This window comes from Oryzias latipes, chromosome 21 (genome assembly GCF_002234675.1).
Source record: "Oryzias latipes chromosome 21, ASM223467v1".
Lineage (NCBI taxonomy): Eukaryota > Metazoa > Chordata > Actinopteri > Beloniformes > Adrianichthyidae > Oryzias > Oryzias latipes.
In genome coordinates, this window is record NC_019879.2 from 19,831,982 (window position 1) to 19,854,070 (window position 22,089).

Consider the following 22,089-nt stretch of genomic DNA (forward strand, 5'->3'; position numbering starts at 1 on the left):
CCGACTCCAATGAATTTCTCAAGTTCTTTGCAAATAAGACTAAGAAGATCAAAGAGCAGCTCCCACCTCCTTGTTGTGATGATGGTGTTGTGGTGGAGCCTGTTTCCCACAAATGGTCTACTTTTAGGCCTGTCACTCTGGAGGACATATCTGCTCTGTTGACCAAGTTGAAACCTTCTACTTGTCCATCTGATGTCATTCCTTCCAAACTCTTCTTAAAGGTGTTTGAGACCATCGGCCAAAGTGTCACTGAAATGATCAACCTTTCACTTTCCACTGGTGTTTTTCCAAACGCATTCAAACATGCCATAGTGGAGCCTCTGCTGAAAAAGTCTAATCTGGACCCATCAGTCTTCCAGAATTATAGACCCATCTCAAAGCTTCCATTTATCTCAAAGATTCTGGAAAAGGTGGTAGCTGAACAATTGTCAGAGTTCTTGGATAAAAGGAGCATCTATGACACTTTTCAGTCAGGTTTTCGTAAACATCACTCCACAGAGACAGCCCTGCTGAAGGTGTCCAGTGATATTTTGATGTCTGCTGATTCTGGCAGACACACGGTCCTTGTCTTACTAGATCTTTCATCAGCCTTTGACACGGTTGACCACCAGATCTTATTGGACAGATTGAGGGACCTGATTGGTTTGTCAGGGTCAGTTCTCCACTGGTTTTCCTCTTACTTATCCGGTCGGAATTTCAGTGTCATGGCCAACCACAAAATGTCTCAGTCAGTAGACTTACTGTGTGGGGTTCCCCAGGGCTCTGTTCTAGGCCCTGTTCTGTTTCTCCTATACATGATCCCTCTTGGAAAGATCATTCAGGATTTCAGTGATGTTTCCTACCATCTCTTTGCTGATGATATCCAGCTATATTGCTCTTTTAAGCCCTCCGAGACACACAAGCTGGATTCTCTGATGAACTGCTTGATGCAGATAAAACAATGGCTCTGTAAAAACTCTCTGCAACTAAACTCAGAGAAAACAGAAACCTTAGTTGTTGCCCCTGATGATGCTATACCAGGGATTAAGCAGCACTTGGGTTCTCTTGGCCAGGATGTCAAACCCAGCCTTAGAAATTTGGGTGTCATTTTTGACAAAGATATGTCGCTGGAGCAGCACTCCAAGCAGTTGATCAGGAACTGTTTCTTCCAGTTGAGGAACATTTCTAAGCTACGGAAGATGGTGTCATATGAAGATCTAGAACTTCTTATTCATGCCTTTGTTTCTACACGGCTAGACTACTGTAACAGTCTGTTTTCCTGTCTGAATAAGAAGGAGCTGTCTCGCCTGCAGCTGATCCAGAACTCTGCTGCGAGGATCTTGACTCGCACCAAGAGAAGAGATCACATCTCCCCGATCCTCAAAGCTCTTCATTGGCTCCCGGTTGCTTACCGCTACCAATACAAAATTCTAGTTTTGACTTTTAGGGCCCTTCATTCCCAAGCTCCTCCATATGTTTGTGATCTGATCGCCCCTTACAGACCATTTCGTGCACTGAGGTCTGCGGATCAGAACCTGTTGATGGTCCCTCGCACACGGTTCCGAACTAGAGGAGACAGATCCTTCCAGGCTGTTGCTCCCAAACTCTGGAATGAACTTCCATTGTCGCTACGTTCCCTGGATTCTGTGAATTCTTTTAAAAGTCAACTAAAAACTTTTTATTTTTGCAAAGCATTTTAACTGAAACTACTTTTATTGGGCTTGAGATGATTGTTTTACATAGTTTATGCTTTTTATATTTTATGTTTTTATGTTTTTATATGTGTATGTATACATATTTTAACCTGTGAAGCACCTTGTGACCTTTGTCTGCGAAAGGTGCTATACAAATAAAATTTACTTACTTACTTACTTACTTGTATCTGAGCTGCTGTTACAACTTTGAAAAAAAGGAGAATTGACCGATCCTGCAGTTGACTTTAATGATTACATAAGATTGAAAGGCTGCTGAACTTTAACCCTGTAGAGAATCAGAACACGTACGTGTGTGTGTGGGGGGGGGGGTGTGTGTGTGCAGTTTATATGCTACTAAAAAGCTGAGTGGAAAAAGACACCATTATTGTCTTTTTAGTTTAGGCTCCCTGCTTGGATTTCTCTTGATAATGTTGGAGTCTGACCTATGATGGCGTCCTGGTTAAAACTCTGCATCTGTCTGAAGATCAAACTCCGGTTCAAACATTCGTCAAATGATTTCCACAAAATACGAAATGGACAAAGTGTTGCACCAGATCAGTATAATAGATGGATCGAAAAAAACACGACTGTTGTTTTAAGGCCTAAATAAGAACAAAGTTGTTCATGTTTATGTACGTACATAACCTATTGTTAGAATTTAATAAAAGCATTAGAAGGAATAAAGTTTGAGCTGTCAGGGATTGTTGACTAAGGATAATGATTGACCGACTTTAGTCGGTTTAAGTCAACCACACTAACCAGACAAATAAAGTAGGATTTTCTTTAACCAAACTGCTTTGGTGTAACATTACAAAGTCCCACAGGGAGGATTAAATATGATGGCTTTCTTCCTTCACTAGATTAAGTTAGGAGCTTTGTGGAATCGTGTAACCTATTTTTACTTTCAATCTATTTATTGCTACCGGTACTTTGAATCTATGAGCGATTTCTTTGTCATGTATTTTAAAGTGATTCAGTTTAGCTTAACCCAGTTCACTTGTATGGTTGATCTACATACATGCATTAAGGTGCTAATTATTACAGATGTCTGCATTACCACAGGATTTTTGTTTCTCTATAATAAATAAAAATAAACCAAAAGACTACAGTCAAATACTGAGGTTGATCTTTTAACAAATGCTGCAAAATTTCTACTTGACACCAGTTGCACATGCATGTAGTCTGACGATGATCTAAAACCGTCGTCTTTTCTGGTTGGCTCTTTATTTAGTCTGTGATTGAAATGCTTCAAGTTTATTTTTGCTTGTATGAAATTTTGCTCAATTAAACCCTTTTATTGCTCACCAGTGTTGTGTAGTTCTCAGTTCAGAACATGGAACCTGGGTATGTCATCAATAATTGTTCCTTTTTCAGTCACTAAGCAGACATCAGATAGTTCTGGCCAGGTTTAGAACCCACCTAAACAGGGTCTTTGTTTTGCTCTTTACATCAATATTAACCTAGTTCCTCTAAATGTCAACTTCTTTGGATCCTAAAGCCCCTCTGCTGGTTAACTTTATTAATAATAAAGTTATCTGTGGTCCATCCATTCTTTTTAACATGTTACAAAAGCTGAAGCTTGTATATCCTTTTGTTGTAGGATTGTTGAGCAGCTTTCTTGCATAGTTGTTGTGTTTCTAGAGTTCATTATTCTTTGTTGCTATCAGCTGCAATGCCGCATAATATAGAATTAATGGTTGTAATTGTTTATGTTTCTGATATCATTTTTATTAAAATAAATAAGTCTACATGAGTAATTAGATTGAAACAGGCTGTTTATATTGACCAAAATGCACGACTGTTGTCGTTCAGTGTAATCAAATCTGATTAAACAGCTGAGTGTTTGGACCTTGAAAAGGGAACTGAAGCTCTGCTGTACAGAATTACTCAGAGTTGTACTGATTTCTAATGTGATGCCCCTTTGGTTCACTTCTGTTTGCTCTACAATATTAATCTGCCTAAACAGTAAGGTAGATTAAACGAAACAAAAAACAAAAAAACATAACTGAGTCGCATACATGTAGGTTACATTTGTGAAAAATGCCTACATTTTCTATTTTGGAAATTGTGATGCTGCATAGTAGTATAGTGCTTTGTTCTTAGCCAAAGTTTAAGTAGAAACTGCACAACTCACCAAGGTATTCATAACAAGTATGTTGAAATGTAGTTTATCATTTTAGACCCATCCTAATGAAAATAGTTTTTGTTTTTCTGCTTTTAACATATTCGTTCAGACGATGGAGGACATGTGTTTAAAAACAAAAAGCTTAAAATTGTAATTCTGGAGCAGATGGAAAAAAGTTTGTTGCTGTTGACCAATCAGCTCAACCAGCTACCTGCTCCACTCCATTCTGATACATCCACTTGCAGACTTAATAGATCCATGTATGTCTTCATTTTCCCCATCAGAGCTGGTATCTGGCTCAAAACCGTACGGCTGGATAGCTCCAATGTTGCTCGCCATTTTTGTTGCACCGCTAATCTTAGTTTGGGGTTGTGAGGAGCTGTAAGATAAAAGGACAGTGTGTACACAAGGGGATGATGGGAATTAGGGGAGGGCTTACTCCACGCTTACAGTCCCGCCCACAACCATGAGGGGAATTTCTGATGAACTATTGGTGCTCTGCAGAAACAATGTCCAAGAAAACAACATAGGTTTTGGGATTTTTGGCTAAATACAGCCTAATCATATTTAAAAAACCACTGGGAACGCTTTGAAAATGGACCAAAAGATGATCGGAGTGAGACTTTAATATGTCAAATTGTCCCACAAGACTTGTTTGAGGAGTTGAGGCTACTATAGGTCAGTCTGGGTGACTCCAGTACAGCAGTGTTGTGTGTTTATCCTGTATCAAATTGTGTTTACAGACAACATTTGAATGCCCAAATTTGAGGTTCAGAAGAAAAAGAAGGCCGGATGTGGTTGGCAGTCACCTGTGTCTTTGTGTACCTTGTCTTACCCAGTTTAATTGGTGGAACTGTGTGTGCGTGTGTGTGTTTATGTGGCTGTAACATGGGCCCACCCCAACACTTCTGGCCCTGCAGCTGCAGCAGAGCTAATTTTAGCCCGTGATGTGCGTACGCATCAGTTCCCCTAGCCTAGCCTGGGGGAGAAGAAATGAGGATGGCTGAGGCACACACACACACACACACACACACACAGCAGCCAAAATTTTTATTCTTTGCATCTATTATATTGTTTGTACCCGTCATCTTTTTTTCTGCAGAGAAAAGTGCTTTTCTGTTTTTTAATTTTTTTCTACCTGAATGTCTTGTTGATTTATTTAATATTCAGCACATCCTGCTTGTGAATTCTAATCTCTAACTCTTTAAACTCTGTGTCTGACTGAAGTGTGTACTTGTCTGCTTCATCGTGACCGTATCATGTCATCGGTCTCTGCGGAAGAGCGACTAATCGGATCATTTTCTAGAACAGTTTTTGCTATAAATAAATTCCCTTCTATTCTTGTGTGACTGCAAGTGTTGCAGGTGAGTGGCTAGTTATTATGACTGAGAGAAAAACAGGGACATATTATGTTTTTAAAGTCATCCACTACTCTGGGTAAGGCTTTTTGTGTTTCCTTTTTATGAGAGACCTGATGGAAGGAAAGTCACTTTTCAGTCAAAAGTTAGGAGAAAAAGGGGTTTGGCTGGGTGATTGTGTATTTTTGACTTGCTAATGCTGTTTTATATACAGTAAAAGTAAAAAGTGTGGTTGCTCACTTCACACTTGTCTAAAAATAACCTGACCTGAAAGAGACATTGTTGTAACAGAAAATAGCAGTCAGGGACTCCAATTGATATTTGTATCCTGTCCAGGGTATTATTACTGCAGAGGAAGACTGAAGAACTAGACTGTTGTCACCCAAGGTGGCCTAAAGACAACCTGAAAACTGCACATAAGTCTTTTATAAATGAAACTGTCTAATATTGTTCTGTAAGTTAAAGCAGGATAACTAATTGGTGTTGAGTTGTCAGGATATTGTTTGCAGATTTTATTTTTTCATACCACTGGGAGAAATTGAAGAATGAGGGGGAAAACCATGCTGGTAGAGATGGACAAACGGTGTGGACGCAGAGCTTGCTCAAGTTCAATAATTCATCAGCTGACCTTGAAAAATCCCTAGCAGTGCTTGAAAGCTTGTTCTGCTCATTTCAGGCTGAGATAAGAAGTCAAACAAACCATTGTACTGTACATAATCTTTTTTTGTTTTTTATGAGGGAATGCATCTCATGTCATGAAAATATCTCATATTCACCTAAATAGAGTAGTTTTGTTCAAACGTATCATGTTTTTGTTGCCCTTTATCACACAATCATGTTTTATGCTTAGTAAGATAAAAAAGTGTGTGTGTGTGTGTGTGTGTGTGTGTGTGTGTGTGTGTGTGTGTGTGTGTGTGTGTGTGTGTGTGTGTGTGTGTGTGTGTGTGTGTGTGTGTGTGTGTGTGTGTGTGTGTGTGTGTGTGTGTGTGTGTGTGTGTGTGTGTGTGTGTGTGTGTGTGTGTGTGTGTGTGTGTGTGTGTGTGTGTGTGTGTGTGTGTGTGTGTGTGTGTGTGTGTGTGTGTGTGTGTGTGTGTGTGTGTGTGTGTGTGTGTGTGTGTGTGTGTGTGTGTGTGTGTGTGTGTGTGTGTGTGTGTGTGTGTGTGTGTGTGCTTCTAAAAATGAACATTTTTTAATTGCTAAATTAAATTAGGCACCAAAATGCAACATCTGCCACTGGTTCTGAAATATTACACAAGCATTACTATGTCTCAAATTAAAATCCATTTATCCTTGACATAGATTTTTGTTCATATTCAGTGTTCATCTGCTGTTCACTGATTCCTTATTGATGTTCTGAAATGGAAAATTGAATTCTGGGAGGTTTTTGTCACGCTTCCCTTGAGTCATAATTTTTTTTCTCTGAGGATATTTTAACTTCTGATCATTTAATTAATTAATCAATAAATGGGTATTTAGGTATCATTTTCAATTGCAGTTTGTTAAAGTTGACAGTAAAAAATAACCAAAAAAGCAGTAGTGATATTCAAATCAAGCAGAAAACAACCTTTTCATATTGACTTGTTGATTTAACAAACTAGTTTTTTTTTTTTTTTAAATATCCAGTATTCATTTACTTTTAAACCTCCTTTGAAATACATTTATTTAGGGGAGACAAGAGCATAACAACAAATATACATTATGTGATCAAATAAAATAATTGAAATTAAAATACTGAATTGTATTTCTTTGGTTATTTTTATCAAACTCACCCCGACAGGAAACTAAAGCCAGCAGAAATGAATCTCCAGGGTCGCTACTGACCCAAACCACGGAGCAGATGTAATGTTACACCTCTGATTGACATAAATATTTATAACTGTGGTGCAGATGAGAAAAGCTGCTGGTTTGTGATCGCATCATTCGTTTGGTGGACCTGAACAAGTGAATTCTCAACCACGAGGGTTAGTTTCCTTTCATTTAAGAGAAAATGCTGCACCCAGCTTATGACTGATGCTGCAGCACATACCAGAACAGGATTTAAATATATTTATTGTTTTTAATCTACTGATACTTTTAAAATCTTAACTTTTTAAGACTTTCTGTGAACAGAGGAGAATCATAGCAAAGCTGAAATCCGTGGTCGATGATTTATTTTTCAGACACATGAACTGTAGCCCAGGATAAGTTTGCTTTTCCTCTTTTGATGACAGTGGTGGTAAAGAGAGGCCTCGTGTACTTTGCAGGGCTGTAACCTTTGCTATATTGACATTGGCTTAATCAGTTGTTTGTCACAGATAGCATTATTCTGTCACCACCAGTACTGCTTATTATGAGGAGTTTTAAAAGATTTCTTTTTGTTTTTGTTATGCTTTTATGTGCAAATGTTCAGACAGATATACATTCTTAAAAATATATGTATACATGGATTCAGATTTCTCAAAATGAACAGAAAAAAATAATAATAAATGTATGTGGTCCTTACTAGAGCTTGAAATCAGATTAACAGTATAAACCATGTGATGTGTTGGACTTCACATGGTTTATACTGGACAGGCAGGGAGGGGTTCCTTTTTATTTTTCTACTGTTTACTAATGAGTCATCACCTTCAGATGGAAAAGGCTTGGTACAAAATATCAAGTCTTGCAAATCTTCCTCCAGGCTATACTTTTTCCACAGCTCTATTCGGTAACATGAAAGACTTGGTATCATATCATTTTGCCCGGGCACAAACCGCAATAGTTCATTTCTCCTCCATGATCAATTTTCCAACGGTTGGCACTTTTGTGAATGAAAAGGAACACCATCCATACGTTACTGCCAAATCCTACTTCCTCACTGGTCAAAGTTGTGGTTAAACGTTTCAACAGAGAGCCCAAAAAGGGTTTGGAAACCTGCGTAGCTACGCGTAAAGGTGATCGTTTCCAACTCAGAAGCCCGAAACCTGCGTTTACTTTTTACTTTTACTTTTTATAAGAAGTTCTTTTTATCCACTTTTTCCTTGAACACATGTCGTCACGGCCGGTCTGAACAAAGCTTCAGGTCTTAAGAAGTTTCTATTTGTATAAATATTCTTTATTCTAATCACATGTATTATACGTAATCCATTTACTTTTTGTTTGTAAAATAAATAGATCACAAATGAAAGTGAATCCAGATTAAAATGTAATGTGAAAAGGTTTATCTTTTTGTTTTTCTTTAACACTCAAATTTTTTCCAGTTTCTCCTTAGAAGCTACACAGATGGTGAACATGTAAAAGTTTAACACAACTGCTTTTTTACTATTAGCAGTTGTTTTACTGGGCCTCAGTGAATATTTATATATTCATATAACATACAAGTCTCAAGGTCACTCTTCTTTCCAAACTAATCAATAGTTTTTGGACCATCTAAAATTGAAAGAATTTCATGGTATTGGAAATATTTTCATTTGATGACTGTTCTTGATTCAGTTGGACCCTCTGCCAAATGTTTCCATGCACTTAAACATCATCTCACAAGTTCAAGATGTAGTTTATTTGTGTAGGATTTTGTAAGGATGTGTTCCTTACAAAAACGATGTAGGTTAGCCTCACTGTTTGGAAACCTGAAAGTAGTTGAAGGTCCTCATAGGCTTTGTTTGAACTGCTGTAGTTTGTTCTAACAGATGTGGCGTTTGGAGTGCTGTAAACAGGATGGGCTGCTCCTTTCTGTTCCTTGTGAAATCAACCAGAGAACAATGAGGAGGCTCTGGAAAGTCAGAGCACCGCTTAGGTAAACACCTGACTAACAGACAGCCGCCATCATCAGGCAGATGGCATCATTTAGCTAGCATTAGATTTTGGAAAGCAAACACTAAACGGCGTGGATTTAGAACTGGAATAAGAGTTGTCGTAAATGCACTGGATTATAATACTGTAGCTTGTTTCCAGATGGAAGGTGAGAATCAGAATTTCTTCTTAAATAACCTTTTTTTTTTGTTCTATTAACTACGATTTACACTTTCTTGGTTTAAATTAACATCTAACTTTCAAAAAAAACATTAATGAATAACAGAAGTTTAATATATTTGTAATTAAAGCAAGAAATAAGACTTCACCAGATAAATTCCAGGGAGGAAAAAAGAAAAAAAACATTATTTTGTTATGAAAACATTTTTTATCCCAGCTTCTTGTTCCAAAATTCATAGTTACTTTTTACACGACCTTTTTGAATGCTTATTTCCTTTTTTTTGTAGCCAATGTATTTTTTTAGTCTTGTTTGAATCTGAACAATATTGGAAACCAAACAACCCTTTTTTTATTCTTTTTTAATAAAGTACTGTAATAGCATTGCAACTTCTTAGCTATATTTTTACTTATGTCAAATGGAGATTTTTCTGTTTTGAGATTTTTTGGACAAATTAAATAATAAAGTTAATTGTATAAAAATGTAATTTTGCCAAGCAAATAGCAGTACAAAAAAAATGTTTTTTGTTTTTTTTTACAGTCTTTAAGTCTTGAACATAAAATCCTTCATAACCTTGCTGGTGTTTTTTTTTTCTTTTTCTGTTTTTGACTACCATGACACGTTTGTGTTTTAAATCAAATGACAGTGATGCAGGAGTTCTAGTGATGGACTTTTGTAAGTGGAAATCTACAGAGTAAGTTGCACCATCTGTGCGACTTTCACAGTTGGCAAGTAGGGATTCAGCTTGATCAGTTTTCTGCTTGCTTGGAAGCTGCAAATGTGAGTCATTGTGCCATGACTCCTGATCGTCCCTCTGGGCTGTCTGTGGGTTGGTTGTATGGACTCCTGTGGGCTTTACGGCCTTTATAATCTCCTTGATTTTGTTTAATATTTACCATCAAGAAAGGTCTCTTCTGCCCACTCACTTTTCCTGAAAAATTGGACAGTTTGACACAAGTTATTTCATTTAATACCCTCTGTTCTACCAAATGTAAATGTGGAATTTTGAAGCCCCATATTTCCTGCCAGCATCAGTTTATGTCCGTCTTTGTCCTTACCTTCTTGTTCTTTTTCCTCATCATTGCAGGTGCTCCTGATAGTGTGACAGATGTGTGGCACAGTGGGACGTCCTTTGCATCTCCCTGGGGAGATTTGAGTTTTGGGACACCGAGGTAAGTTTTTTTTTTTTTTTTTTTAAGTCTATCAAGTGGTCTAATATTTGGTTCTTCGCTTTAACTTTAGTTAAAGCACTGAAGCAAGAGTGAAATTGCTGACTTCCCACTAATCGAGTTTGTTTTTGCTGGCACAGACACACTATTCAATATTATAAAACGCATACATTATAAAAATGCACAATAAAACTGCTTACTTTATTTTGATGAATTGATTCTTTAACAGTTTGATGGATTGTCTGTCTTTTCCCCATATTTATGCTGTTGTTTTCTTATTTAATCTTGTGACGCATTTGGCATTTCCCTGATTTTTTTACTCTTTATACTAAAGAAATATTAGGAATAAATGCCACCAAAGGAAGCCAGAAGTTTCCCTGTTTTTTACTGCAGCTTTGATGTTAGTTTAAGGTTTTTACCTGAAACTGGCTGCACGTTTACAGATTTAATGCACGTCTACTGATAAATATTGCACCTAAAATATATAAATATATATTTTTCCTTTTTAAGAGTAAGTGGCTATCATCGGAGTTAGATTTGACAGCCTAAAAGTCATATGACTGTCGTTTCCATGGTAACCGATAAGCCTGCCCTGCAGAAATGTTCCTTTTTCAACACGTCTCTGACAGCTCGACAAGCCAGACAAAATGAATGAGTCAGCTCTTTTTATAAAGAGCTGAGCAGGCTAAAAGGAGATTGTCAACAGTCAGATTCAAATGGAAATGATCTACTCACACAGAAAGATTCCTTTTGTTTTGTTAATCTCCTGTGGTTCCCCAGCAGAACAAGAAATGGGATATCTTTCTCCTCCGATCCTCTTCGGTTCTATTTTGGTGCTTATCTGCACCACACCAAGCGTTTGGCATCTTTTATTACAGGATTGGTTGTAAACGATGAAGTCTGATGCTGTTGGGAAAATTCTGACAGTCTGAGTATTTAAAAGCACAGCATCCATTTTTACATCTGAACTAACATTCCCCGTCACAAAAAAGGCAAACTATTAAAACATCCTTTTTAGAGATCCTGTCATCGGTTTCATTGACAGTGGGGGTTCGTCTTAATGGGGTGTTGTCCAGGGCCCAGTTTCACATAGGTGTTTACCCTGTTTTATTTGTTATCATAGCTTGTTTTTGTGTGTTTCCATCTTTTTAGAGAAAGAATTTCTTTTATTTATGTGCTTTCAAAAAGCCCAGTTGGTATTCTTCTGCTCCAGCGGCCTTACAGACATCATACCACAAAACATACAATTGCATGTCACTTGTCTATACTGAGAATGTGGAACAAAAATAATTACATAAGCGCTGAGATTCAAATTGGATTTCATAGACGTGTCTCAACATCATCAGCTTCATATTGGACTAATTATCATCATTTTATACATGTGGGTCATTAAAACCCAAACCCGCCAAGTAATTGCTGCGATGCTTTGAATTTAATCGACTTGACACAGACCCACATACCAAAACCATGACTCATTTCTGAAAATCATTCATCGCAATCTGGAGGGAAGATTTTCTTGGCAACTAGCAGATTCTGTCTCTTTGTGCAGTAAACAAAAATGATGGTAATTCTTCAAAGCCACTGAACAGTGTTGAGAGTAACTAATTACCAAAGTAATGTATTACAGTAATATTAACTGTAAAGTAGTATTTTGAGGGATTACCAATACATTTCTAATGTGACTTTACTTGTCCCATACTTATTAACTTGCTTATTACAACAAACTAGAGATTCTGTCCCTGAAAGCTTTTTTTTTTAAGTTTGGGTCAAGTCTGAAGTCTTAAATGAAAAACCTAAGTGGAGACTGAAAAATGTCACAAACTTTTGTTAAATCAGTTTAAAAAGCGTGTGAGAACACAACAACAGTTGGTCTTTCTGCATTTCTAATGTTTAAGCTTTGAAAAGAGGGTTTTTATTTTCACACCCTGACCATAATGTCCTGAATTAACAAACATTAGTCACGAATCCCAAACTTCATTTCATTCTCAAGTCCAAGTCTGACATTTACTGATAATAAAATAAATGCCCCCCAAAATAATAATTTTTTTTTTCTATTCCTTGTTTGTGACTATAAGCTTTCTTAATTCATTTTGACATCAATTCCTAGAATAAATGTTATAATTCATTGAACCAAACACTCTTTTTTTCTTTATTTTTTAATAATTGTTTTGATCTATCTTGTTCTGACTCAGCAAGCATTACGATTTCAACTTGCTCTGATTAGTAAAAATTTGTTGAAGTCTTCCCAAAGCCTGCATGCCTCAGATTCTTAATTTTTTGTTTTAACTTTCTTTACAGTAGTAGATGGTCGGTATTTGCACCATTATGAACTAAACTGACTAAAGTTGTGTGAATATCTGTGCTTTCACTTTACCAAAAAGAAAGTACTTCATTAGATGTCATGATTTAAACCATTTTAGCTTTTATTTGGTTGTAAAATATTTTATTGTTCATTTTTTACTTAAAGTTTATAATTTTTACCTCCACAGGTATTCCAAAGAATGTTACTCAAAAGTAACGTAGAAGTCCTGTAACTCATTAGAATTCTGTGACGGTCATTTTACAAAGTAATAGATTACTTTTAAATAGCTTTAACCTGTAATCTGTGACATATTACATGTTGGAAATGACTTGCTGAACACTACTAATGAGCTAAAACAGACAAATGAAACAGTTTTACGTCTTTTTTTCCCCCCCCTGACTTATCCTGTCCAGCAGCTTTCAGGACATTGTGGGGTTAGGCGTTTTGCCTGAGGAGATAGAATTTGAACCCTTGACCAACAGATTGGCAGATGGCTGCTTAACCCAGTGAACTACAGCCACCTCCTAACATCTGACCATTTTACAGAGATGAATCCTATCTGTAATATTTTCTAGTTGCCTGTGATGACTGAGAAGTTTCTGGCAGTGTTTATGTTTTATTTATTAGATTTTTTTTTTTAAACTGCTATTTTCGTTGAGTGGATGGGAGAGGATGGAATTTTTTAATCATAAAAATGGAGGACACTGATCGTAAGCTACAGTGTGCATCTTCAATTTTAATATGCAGTCCTTTATTTTTAAGCAATTTGGGCCATAATGCATCATCTTTGAGGTTTTTTTTTTCCAAACTGTCGCCACCTTCCTCCACCTGTCTGCACAAACCCACACCTGTTCACTGCATAGTTGGAGTGGGTTTGATGTGATTCCGTTGTTCCAATATTTTTGTCTTGATCAACTTTTAGAACCAAAATGTGGTGTTTTTGTACATTTATTTGGGTTGTTTGACTGGCTTTCTAATGGGGGTGTTGGGTTGTAAAGTACAGACAATTCCTTCACTTAAAATGTCTCCATAAACACAGATATAGGAACTTTCAGCCTTAAAATGAATCTACATTTTGTTGGCACTTGAATTTACAAAAAAGGTGTTTAACTGTACCCTCTCCAGTTGAATAACAAACCACAAATGTTAGAGCGGCATAAGCTTGTCTGGAAGACGGTTGCTAGCTATAACACATTTTAGTTACATTTCTATATCTGGATATGGGAAGTTTTGTCACATGTCATGAATGACTGACTGAATAATCCTTACTGTGTTTCTTCTAAATTCTTCTTTTTCCCCCTCTTGTGTCATCTCTTTCTTCCTTTTCCTGCCCTTCTTTCCTCTTTTGCCTGTCTCCCCGTTATCACCAAGCAGCCAAAGGACGCTCTCTGAGGAAGATGTTCGGCTCCGAGCGCAGTGTTGTAGAAGAATGGCTCTCCGAATTCAAGGTAAAAGCTCTCCCCTTTCCTCATTTATAAGTGATGAGAGTAAAATGTACTCCTGCTGACATGTTTTCCAAGGCAATAGCAACGGGACTCTGTAGCAATTGTTTGCTTTTAAAAATTCAGATCTTAATGAATGTTTTGGAAGTTCTTGTTTTGGCCAATCAAGGGGACAAAAATCAAGGGTACGAACAGCCTCATCATCGTGGACGTATTAGTTCTCAGGAACCTTAGAGACAAGTTTGTCTTGTTTTTTTTTTGTTTAATAAATGCAGGATGTTGTATAAGACGATTACTGTAATTTACCTAAACAGTAGTGTTGCCCCAGAGTGCAGGGGCGTTTCTTTGTTGGAAGATGCATCACCGCCCCTCTTTAAGTAGTCTGTGTTGGCTGATATGAGGCATAATGGCAGCACTGATGGGCTATTAAAAGCTCTTTGCAGTGATGATTTTTTAAGTTGCCTACCTCATGAGTTTTCCTTACAGTTGTTCACAAAACATGCTAGTTAGATCAATGTTAAGTTTAGTACCAGCTGGACAGTAGACATGTGCTCCACCCTGTGACTGTGATTTGTCTTGTATTTTTGCTCTTTGGTGTTTGGATTTATATCTAGATCATTTCTATAATAGCTCTTAATCTAGAGCCTTGCAAATGGAAAATGTGTACTTCAGAAATTATCTTCCATATATTATTTTAGATCATTGTTATGAGCTGAAAAAGGATTAGAATAAACTGGTGTGCTTTATGGTAAACATGGTCATTTTGAGGACAGAAGGCAACATGCCCAGTCTGCAGCAAAGGACCCTGCTGAGATGCCATCTCCTCCATCTGTCTTCTGCTGACAAAAGTCGCTGTTGCCTGTTGAAGTGCCACCCCAGGATAATTTGTGCCTGTCAGACTGGATCAGATTTGAAGGCCTTTTTGAAGTGTGGTTTTCATCAAAGTTTTCTGTTCACGACTGCTTCAGCTTTCACTAAAACTGTTCTGCTGATTTTGTCAGACAGCAAAAAAGTTTGTCTGAATGTTTTTTGTACCTTTTTTCAAATAGCTGGCATATCTTAGTGGAAAAGGAAGAAAAAGATGGTTATGGTTTAAGAGTAGGCTTCCACAATAAATCTCAAATTTATCGTTATCGTGATATCAAGCTGGGCAATACGCATATCGCAAAAGTCGACGAAAATGGCAATAAATGGTTACCTTTAATGTGCTAACACAATTTTATGGCATCTTGAAGTATTTAACGAATCAAATAAATCCCTTTACATAAAAAGAACCTTTTTATGTTGGATGCTCGACGACGTCATTTGGAGTGTAATTTAAGTTATGTTGATTCTTATTGAAATTAAACCGTTGCAGTGAAATGGAAATAATGTATTTAGTTGTTTTGCCATTTGTTCATGTATTGCAAGTTATGTCGTCATCGCAATATTGATCACTAATATCCCAAACCAAAGTTTCCCTCATATGGTGCAGCCCTAATTCATAGTAATGGAAATGATGGAACATATAGTTGATTGTACAGTCTGCTGTGGAGTTTTTACCTACCAGGACGTGCACAATTATTTTTTTAGCGTCTAAACTGCTGTGTAACCTTGCCTCGTCTTTCTTCTTCAGTCCTTACCAGAAACCCACATTCCCAGCTATGCTGGCAGCCTTCATTTGAAGAAATCTCTGGTTCCAGCTCTCTACAGAGTCATCCAGGACCCCAACAATGAGGTAAGATACCAAGAACTCACTGTAGGGCTAGTGTCTCACCTGATTGTGAAACTGAGGGGAAAAAACAAACGTTTCCACAGGGTGCACATGTACGCTTGTGTACCTGTGTACATTACTCATCCATGATGGGTTTGCCATTTGCTGCGATCTGTTAGTTTTTGTATTTAAATTCTGGTTAGGAAACGAAATCAAAAAGTGTTAGATTGGTCCCCAAAAAATCGATTAAACTGAATTTATTTAGCAGAAAAACGTGAAAAGGAGTTGGGGAATTTTGCCTCAGTCATCTGCTAACCAAAGAGCAGACATTTTACCTGAAATTGCAATAAAAAAGTCAACAAAAAGCCAGAGGATTCAGTAAAAAAAAAAAAACTAAAAAAGACGCAGAGGCAGTCGCATCACCTGTCAGACGGTGCACCATGTTCCCCATTTCCTGTGCAGACTCCAGCACTTGCACAAATAGAGCTTTCATAAATAAAGTAAATCATCTACTGCCGACTCCAGCAGCATGCACAATCACACTGTAACAAACCAAAACTCATAACTATTGTGTTCTAAAAACACTTAAATTATTCAACTTAAGAATTGCCTGAGCTGTGACAATGATCTTTGTTCCAATATACAATATCTATACAATTTCACTAACAATGACCGCAGTTTTCCAGGAGGCTTTCTAAAGAAGAAAACAAGGAAGGAATTTCAAAATGTGTCTGACTCTTCCATGTTTTTTTTTTCCTGCTGACAGAAAGTCCAAAGCCCTTTTTACAAGTTCATTACCAAGTTACCCAATATGTCCAGATCTGACCAGTGATGACACTTTTGTACACTCACATTGTGTGAACACACATTTTATTGACCTGTGAACACAAGATCTATTCCCCAGGGACTAACTATACATCCAGAGTTTGATTGTATAAAAAGATTCCTATCTCTACAAGACTTCTCTCTCTAATTTTGTCTATAAAACTTTTTCTGTCTGTACAAAATTACCCTACGTACTAGTCTGTTTCTAAATGCAATTGACTGGTAGAGGGTTTTCAAGTTTGTTTCTTATTTCTCTTCAATATAATAAAAAGATATCACGTTATTTTTATTTGAGCAAACTATGTTAGCTTATTTAAAATATGAATTTTGACTGAAATGTTTTCATGCATGTCGAATATCATCAGGAACATTAAAAATAGCTGTGCAGCTTCCATTGAACCTCAATCAAAGTGGACGAGCACATGACTGCACATACGTGGCTAAGTCACACTTGACATATTTCCTGAAATGACATCCGTGTGAAGAATGAGACCTGTTAAGAAGAATAACCCCGACCTCTGCCAGAGATACGGCAAGTTTGTATAAAAGTTTCTTAGGTTTTATAAATATGGTGATGAGAAGTGTACAAATATAGTGATGACAGAAAGAGATACCAAAAATGACAGGAAGTCTGTCCACACTTGCAAAGAGGCAGAAAAAAGTGAGCCAGAAATGGGACTTTCCAAGAGTGATAAGAAATGAAAGAAACAGGGCTTCCAAATCAAGACTTGTGTACTTTCCAGGTGTCTCAAAATTCAGTTGTCAAAGGCTCTTCTGCTGTTTAAAATTTTTTTTTTCTTTTTTTAACGACATGTTACCCCCAGCTACTGCAACAAGAAGTTTTAGGGGTGGGTTGGAAAAGAAGCAGGAGCAGGAGTCTGCCCCCCCCCCCCCCCTCCTGTTGTTTGGACACTTTCTAAAGACATTGCGTCATGCTTTTCTTTGTTCATGTCATTATCTGAATTCATTTTTTTAAATTATAATCTCTGCTTTTGTTTTCAAAGCACAGAGGATCTAACGTTACAGTGACATTTGAAACACAACCATAAACCTGATCTCATCAGGTGTTTGAATGTATCTAAAGGGTTTAGTACTTTGGTTTAGTAAATGATGTCACAACATTTCAGTTTGGAACACCACAGTGAAGTAGAGCAGGGGTGTCAAACTCATTTTCACCGAGGGCCACATCAGCATAGTGGTCGTCATCAAAGGGCCAGATATAACTTATACATGTAACTAAATGTAATGAAAACTAAACGCAACTACTCCTTAATGTTAAATAACTAATTTATTTATTTATTATAACTTTTTAAAGTGACAATTACAGTTGCATAGAAAACCTATGTTTGCTTGTTACTCTAACATAAATCCTTTTAAATTTGATTCTGTCAGGTTATGTTATATGGACAGTGTTTAAGTCCCAATGTAAAGTTGCCTTTCAAGTCAGATTCCCCCTAGATATGAATAAATACACACCAATTTTTATTTTTTATTTTAAGAAATTAAAAACTTTTATGCTCTCGAGGGCCACATAAAATGACATGGCGGGCCACATTTGGCCCGTGGGCCTTGAGTTTGGCGCATGTGAAGTAGAGGATCAAGAGTGTATGTTTGAGTTTACATGCCGTTTTTATACAATATGTCCAGCTGTTGGAGCCAGTGTGCCACCAGCTGTTCGAGTTATACCGAAGCTCCGAAGACCGCCTGCGCCGCTTTACCCTGCAGTTCCTGCCTGAGCTGGTGTGGGTTTATCTGCGCATCACTGCCAGCAGAGATCGCCAGAGCAACGGCTGCATCGAGGCCCTACTCTTGGGCATCTACAACCTGGTGAGCCTCCGATTTATCTTGACAGTTTTAACCTTTTGATCACATTTCTAAATTTGACAAATGTAAGATAATGTCCTAGTTGGATTTTTTTTAACCCAGATCTATAAAGAAAGAAAAGAAGAATAAAAAACAGAAGTCAAACTTTATTAAACTTATTCACAAACAGTTCAGGCTCTTGACTAGCGGTGCAATAGATCAAAAACTCACAGTTTTGGATCGTGTCACGGTTTTAGAGTCCCGGTTAAGAACATCTATCGGATCAGTAAAATAAAAAAGAAAGACTACAATTTTTTTTTAAAGCTTTGAAATATAGATTTAATAAAACATATTTAAAGTACTGGTACTTCTAAACATATATACCCAGACAAAAAAGTATAACATCAATAAATTTGCTCATTGAGACTTATTTATAAAAAACAAAACATTAATGAGATCTTTGAACTCAAGATATTCTTTTATATAAAAGATAAACAAACGTGCTTGGGGGAAAAAAGGGGGAAGAAAACAAGAAATTTTTAAAAAAGTAAGGGAATCTGGAGATGTTACTACTTTTTATTCTTTTAATGTTTTTCCTTACTGCTATGAAGCCCCTCCCTCTGGTTCCGGTAGGGGCAGCGGTTTTCTCTGATTTCTGAAGGGTGTCGTAGAGACGCTTTTGCACAATTCTTGAAAATAAATACACCTGATCTCTCATCATCTGCGTCGTCCGTGATGAGGTTGGGATATTGACAGAAGCCCCGCCCGCAAGTGACGGGGGCTGCGGATTAACACACTTTTGGACAAACGTCAAGCAGCAATTTTAATGCATGTGAAAACAAAGACTGTACATGAATTTGATGCACGAATTGCGTTTGTTGTGAACGGACAATTGATTTAAAGGATGCACGCTATGGAAGCGATTCTGTAGCATAATTAAAAATAAAAGTCAAAGCCAGAAATGCTTTTCATTTTAAAAATGAAGCTGCATTTTTTGACCCAAAATGAAAATGAAAAAGCAATCCACTAAAATGCTTTTTCATTTTCTTCTTCAACACTGCTTATTCTGTCACTTAATTAAAATGATAATGAAAATGGTATTTGACATTTCATTTTCAAAAAGTTCCCTGGTAAATGTGTAGCAAAATTCATTTAGAAATGTCTAATTTGACTATTAAAATGGATTAATAGAAATACTTTTTAATTTTCAAGATGTAACTGCATCAAATGACTCAAAATTCAAATCAAAAATCAATACTTCGAAATGCTTTTTCATTTTATACTTTAAACCGCTTATTATTTGTCATAATTAAAACGAAAATTCAAAGAGGGGATTGCATTTGCATTTTCACATCCATCCTGCGAACAATGTCGCAATATTCATTTCGAAAAAGCATTTCCAGCGAGGAGGCGGGGCGATGACGTCAGTGCTTTCTTCGTCTGTCCGGCTGCTAAGAAACAGACACACCAGGAGCAGTGTAACTTTGTGTTAGCGGCAGAGGAGGAGGCTTTGTGTTGGTTGTGAACTTCTGATGATTGTACACAGCTTCTCAGGACTACGTAGCAGCATGTCCGCCTTCTGCGGTCCTCCTTCTGACGCACCGTGGACAAGCTTTTGTTCTTCGGACCAGCAGCTGCCTGAGCATAGCGGAGCGCGAAGCTCCCGATCGCCGAAGGCGGAAATGCTGCTATGATCTGAGAAACCATCATATGAATTTGTGTTTCCAGTGGCGTCAAGAACAAAATAAAGGATGATGTAATTCCCACATATTTACCAATTTATTTGCAGCTTCGCGCTGATTTAGCTCTTCGATGACAGCTGAAGCCCCATCAACAGCTAGCAGATTTCACCATTCTAAACGTTTGCTGGTTGGACCAACACTCACTCAGCATGAAGCTGCAGGAGACCAGCTTCTAAATGTGCTTCTATTACAGTTATGAATATTAAGGGCCGGCTCGATCATATGTTTTTAAATCCGTGCGGTCAGACGACGCTGAAGTTAGCTTGCGATTCACAGCTTCACAGGACACTAAAGGAACATTCCGCTGCATTTTTCGCATTAAGATCCAGGAATCCAGGTTTGAGCCGTCCAGGTCCAGCGGTTTGAGAACAGGACCCGGTTTTAGGTGATCTTAATGCAGCGGAATGTTCCTTTAGTGCTCTCGCGAATCATTTTAATTTTGAGTCATTGGATGCAGCTTCATTCTGAAAATTAAAAAGCATTTCTGTTAATTCATTTTAATAGTCAAATTAGACATTTCTAAATGAATTATGCTACACATTTACCAGATAACTTTTTGAAAATGAAATGTCAAAAACCATTTTTATTATCATTTTAATTAAGTGACAGAATAAGCAGTGTTGAAGAAGAAAATGAAAAAGTATTTTGGCGGATTGCTTTTTCATTTTCATTTTGAGTCAAAAAATGCTGCTTCATTATGAAAAGCATTTCTGGTTTTGACTTTTATTTTTAATTATGCTACAAAATCGCTTCCACAGCACGCAAGGTGCTGCTCCAACAATTCATCAAGCTGTGCATCTTTGTATTTCACCCAAGTCAAAACCTTTGACAGATTTCTGATCGCTGTGTTTCACAGAAAACCAATTGGAGGTCAGTTAGCAGATTTCATTCTTGGAGAGTTATAAAGTGGAATGTCTATTTTGGAACAAAATTCAAGGATTTAAAGTGAACCATATGGTCCAAAAAATATAGAAGGGTCACTTAATTTTCTCTGATCTAATTTTAGTTTGTTAGATTTACGCATTTCTGGCTGCGATGTACTTAAAATAAACTATAGTTTTTCTTTTTTTCATACCACATTACACTATTTACTACTACATTAGCTACATTCAGAAGATCCTTCAAAAGAAGGTTGCAATTAGTGGTGTAGTGAATTGATTTAAGCTATTTTACACCTAGCTCACAGCAGCATCTTATTTAATACCATTTCTAATAGTGTGTCGAAACAAAAACAGTCCTCCAACAGTTTTTTGAAACATTGACAAATTTGTCTGTATCCGATTTTAGTTTTCATTGCCTGGAGGTATTAAAATGGGAAACTGGTTTTGTCTAGTGACTTTCAAGGCGACCTAACCAGAGGTAGATTACAACACCAGGAAATGCCCTCAGGTGAATGTCCTAAGAGCAGAACAGATCAATGAAAAGAGCTCTGTTTTAGCTGGCACTTTTTGGTGCTCATGCCTACTTTATTTCTCTTTATATTTACCACTGAACACACACACATACACCCCCCCCACACACACACACACACACACACGACTGCAGGGCTGTGGTACACAGCTTTGCTTTCAGCAGCTTCATTAGACATTCAGAAGACAAAAAACGGCTGAGCAACCTTTCAACAACCCACACAGGGAGATGTGATGAAGCCTTTTTGATATTGCTTAAAAACCAAAATCATGCATGCATGGTTTGATTGAAGGAAGAAAATTGAAACAAAGCTGAGGATTTAGACTAAAAGAACTGCCAAGTGTCATTCAGTTTAAATTTGACTAAGTCTCAGTGTTTTATCCCAGTTTTGCATGTATATGTATTACCACTCTTACACAAAACCCCCCTCTGGTGGGTAAAGTGGTAATTTTCTCAATTCAAAACAACATTTGAACCTCTTCCGCAAGTTTATTCTGATCATAGAGCATACCAAAAGGACAGTAAGAAACTCAGATTTGAGGCTGTAATCACCATTGTAATCCTTACATATGAATTCCTAGCAATAATCCCAGTATGTGAACAGTGAAAAACCTGCTCACAC

General features: G+C 37.3%; 1 protein-coding gene across 9 annotated transcripts in view; it reads left to right on the forward strand.

Annotated features, from left to right (window-relative positions):
• The window catches only part of fam126b (family with sequence similarity 126 member B), a 44,373-nt gene that overhangs the window by 6,908 nt on the left and 15,376 nt on the right, over window positions 1-22,089 (forward strand). For 5 of the 9 annotated variants that reach the window (XM_020712901.2, XM_011489684.3, XM_011489687.3 and 2 more), the window contains exons 2-5: window positions 10,169-10,253; window positions 13,927-14,000; window positions 15,610-15,711; window positions 18,160-18,339. In XM_020712901.2, coding sequence (XP_020568560.1) covers window positions 13,950-14,000; window positions 15,610-15,711; window positions 18,160-18,339 — 333 coding nt within the window. In that variant the 5' untranslated portion in view covers window positions 10,169-10,253; window positions 13,927-13,949. Of the gene's footprint in view, window positions 1-8,452; window positions 9,073-10,168; window positions 10,254-13,923; window positions 14,001-15,609; window positions 15,712-18,159; window positions 18,340-22,089 lie in introns of those variants that run through there. The other 4 variants (XM_020712904.2, XM_011489686.3, XM_020712905.2 and 1 more) reach the window with 2 other exon arrangements.